The sequence below is a fragment of the Lolium rigidum genome, chromosome 7 (genome assembly GCF_022539505.1).
Source record: "Lolium rigidum isolate FL_2022 chromosome 7, APGP_CSIRO_Lrig_0.1, whole genome shotgun sequence".
Lineage (NCBI taxonomy): Eukaryota > Viridiplantae > Streptophyta > Magnoliopsida > Poales > Poaceae > Lolium > Lolium rigidum.
The window spans coordinates 111,467,611-111,471,038 of record NC_061514.1 but is presented as its reverse complement, the minus strand read 5'-3'; the positions used below and the strand labels follow the sequence as shown (position 1 = coordinate 111,471,038).

Here is a 3,428-nt window from a genome sequence, read left to right as displayed (position 1 = left end):
CCTCCTAGCCTCTTGATCTATTTCATAATGCTCTAAGTGATCATCTTGGTTCCGGTGGTGGTTTGATGATGTTTGGTTGATAAACTAGATGCTCTAGTTGATTTGGTTGGTTTGGTAGTGAACTGTGATGGACTATTGGTTCAAGGATTGAACTAATGGTTCTGGGAATGAACTTGTGATGCTCTATTATTTCTGGTGATGAATTGACGATGAACTACTTCTTCTAGTGGTAAACTGATGGTTGTTATAGTCGATGGCTTGGTGGTGTACTCTCCTCAACCTTTTTTTATAGTAGTTTTCACTGTTGTGCTTGGTCGACATCTGCTCCTGTGACTCCCCTTGTGCCTTTTGAATGAGCTACCAGTCTGTATGTTAGGTTGTTGTGGATAAGCTACCCTGGATAGGCTTCGACACTGATCTTTACCTTGGATAGGAGAGAAGAAAAGAAGATGGTAGCTAGGTTTTGGATTAGGGTTTTCCTCTATTTTTTCTTGTAATTTCTTCTTTATTTTAAAGTTGTAATTAGATTTGAATATTGTAAAGACCTTCTATTATGTGTTCATATCAATAAAATTGTAATTCCCCTATTCTTGTAATATTATATTAAATTCAAATGTTGTTTGAATTCTATTTTAAAGGTTATGATTTAAATTTGAATTAATCTTTTATTTGGAATCTCAAATTTAAATTCCAACGGTTTTTATTTGAATCAGCATCTCCCCTCCCACGACTAATCCCTAATTCATAGCAAGAGAGAGACTTCGACCCCCTAAGTGCTATTTCTAATGCGCGAAAAACTTCCCCGTTTTGAGATGCTGACACACAGCGTTTTCAGATTTACCCCTCGTTTGCCCTAATACGTACCTAGGATGTTACAAGAATTATGTGTTGTGTTGGGCATTTTATGTGTTGGGACAAGTATGGATGATATTTTAAGGGACCATGTGGTGATTTGATGGAACGATGTTGCACAAAAAAATGGTACCAAATTCAGAGTTTTATGTATTCCCTCCACTCCATGATACTTATCTTAAATTTTTTCTAAATTTATATATATGTATACTATTTTATGTCTAAATATATCTAAGTTTAGATAAAATTAAGACATGTTTCATTAGACGCAGGAAGTAGATGATACCGTAGGAAAGGCGACCAGCAGACACCCAGGTTCGTCATAGAAAAACAGAGGGACCATTGTTAAGGTGTAGATCGGTTTGATGCTACTCCCCCCAAATCATATTAATTGGCTCAACTTTGCTAAGATATGGATGTACCCAATCAACAAATGCCTCTAACACATTCATAAGTAGATATAGTTGAGTCAATTAATTTAAATTGGAGGAAATACCGACATTTTCCCACACCAAACAAAAAAACAAGAGGATACCAGCAAGACAAATAATGGATTGTCAAAGTCGTTACAAAAATCATGGGGGAGTAATAGCAAAATAATCTCCGATGTGCACGCACTGACGTTCATGTGTAGTGCCACGCTGCCACACCAATTCTTTACTCAAGTAACGATCTTTGGATCGCGGGCGCGTCAGGCGTGACGCACCGGTCGCCGCACTACGAGCTGCCGGTCCAAACCGAGCGGACGGAGCCGGCGGCCCCGGCCCCGACGTCCCGCAGGAACGCGACCGCCGCCTCGCACTCGGCGATGATCACCTTGTCGGCCCCGTGCCTCATGATGGGCGGGAAGAAGAGCCAGAACGCCGTCGTGCTCACGAACGCCAGCGCAAGCGGGGTCGCCGCCAGCCTCGGCGGGCGCCACCAGTTGTCGTGCCTCGCCCACCACGTCTCCGCCACCGCGCACGCCCCGTACAGCACGAACAGCACGGTGGCTTCACCGGTGGGCGGCCGCAGCGTTATGTAGCAGATCATCAGTTCGTGCATCAGCCCGGAGACGAGGAACGCCGCGAGCACCCCTGCGGGCGCGCTGCCGAGCCACGCGCGCACGGGGCGGTACACGCATGGCCGGAGCACGGCGGGCACCGACAGGTTCCACCGCCGGCCCCAGTAGTCACGCAGCGACGACGAGAGGTAAGGCCGGTCGAACTGCGGCTCCAGATCAAGGCCCAGCACGGTGCGCGCCGCCGCCGCCATGAACGCGAGCACGAGCTCCAGGGTGAGGTAGATGTGGGACGCGTACAGGCTAAGCAAGAGGTACTGGTGCATTCGCTCCTTGTAGCGGTACAGCGACACGACGACCGCGAGCAGCGCGGCCATGACGGCGGAGGAGACGAGGCCGAGGCCCCACGGCGAGGTTTGGGCGGGCTTGTCGGTGCGGAGTCGGATGGGGCCGGAGGCGACTGCGACGAAGGTGGGAAGCGGGAGGGACGGGTGAAGGGGACCCTGGCCGTTGGCGAGGAGGAGGAGCTTGAACTCGGCGAGCCAGGCCAGGAAGAAGCCGGAGATGACGCGCAGTTGGACAGCGCGGAAGGCGAGGGGGAGGAACGGGAGGATGGCAAGCACCGGGAAGAAGGCGGCGAGGCGGGGAAGGCCCGGGCGGAGGCGCCGCGCTGCCAAGCGGACGTAACACATGGCCACAGTGACCACGGCGGAGACCAACGCCAGGCTGCGCAGGTCACCGCCGGCCATCGTTGCGGTTCCACGCAGAGTGGTGTGGAGGTGTACGGGATCCAGGGGCGCGCACGAAATGGGGAATTTTGTGATGTTGTTCTTCTAGTCAACTGTCCAAGCTGATTGCCTCATTTGCCTGCATCGCTGTCCTTACTGATTAACAACACAGCTCATAATCTGCTCTGCTACCTAGGCCAAAGTGCACCACACCACATTTTTTTCGAAATGGGTAGCCCAGTCTTGCATAATCCAATTAAAACGTGTCATATTAATGTGTAATAAATTAGTACAGCTAATGGATCACAAAGAGTCTCAACAGGGATAAACCACCTAAGAGCATCTCCAGTCGCGTCCCCCAAACCGTCCCCCAAAGCGCGCCGGATTGAGCGTTTGGGGGACGTGTTTTGTTCGTGCCGCGTTTGGGGGACGTCGCTCCCCAGCCGCGTCCCCCAAACGCCGCCCCCAAACATTTAAAATAATTTTTTTAACACATAAACCATTTATATCAAATGTAGCATATGAAAAAAAATGTTTTCGAGGATTGTTTTCAAATTAAATTACAACAAACAATAAAACAAGTAATCAAATATAATAAAAAGGGCTAGATGATACATCAAGGTGCCACGGTATTTCCTTTGATCCTCCACAAATGCTCAATGAGATCAGCTTGAAGTTGCTCATGCACATTGCTGTCACGGATCTCTGCGTGCATGACCACAAAATCAGCAAAATCTGCAGGCACCTCATGATCAACCTCCGCGAGAGGTCCTTGACACTCATAGGGACCAACATGTGACCTAACATGATTCTTGCGGTCATCCTCGATGATCATGTTGTGCATGATC

General features: G+C 49.2%; 1 protein-coding gene across 1 annotated transcript; it reads right to left on the bottom strand.

The window, feature by feature from the left end:
* Nucleotides 1–1,569: 1,569 nt before the first annotated feature.
* Nucleotides 1,570–2,601, bottom strand: LOC124670312 (probable long-chain-alcohol O-fatty-acyltransferase 5). The gene has a single exon (XM_047206815.1). The coding sequence runs from the start codon at nt 2,599–2,601 to the stop codon at nt 1,570–1,572; it is 1,032 nt and encodes a 343-aa protein (XP_047062771.1).
* Between the last annotated feature and the right edge of the window lie 827 nt (nt 2,602–3,428).

What these genes read in the sequence shown, in the direction of transcription:
- LOC124670312 (XM_047206815.1), bottom strand. Translation starts at nt 2,601, where the DNA reads ATGGCCGGCGGTGACCTGCGCAGCCTGGCGTTGGTCTCCGCCGTGGTC.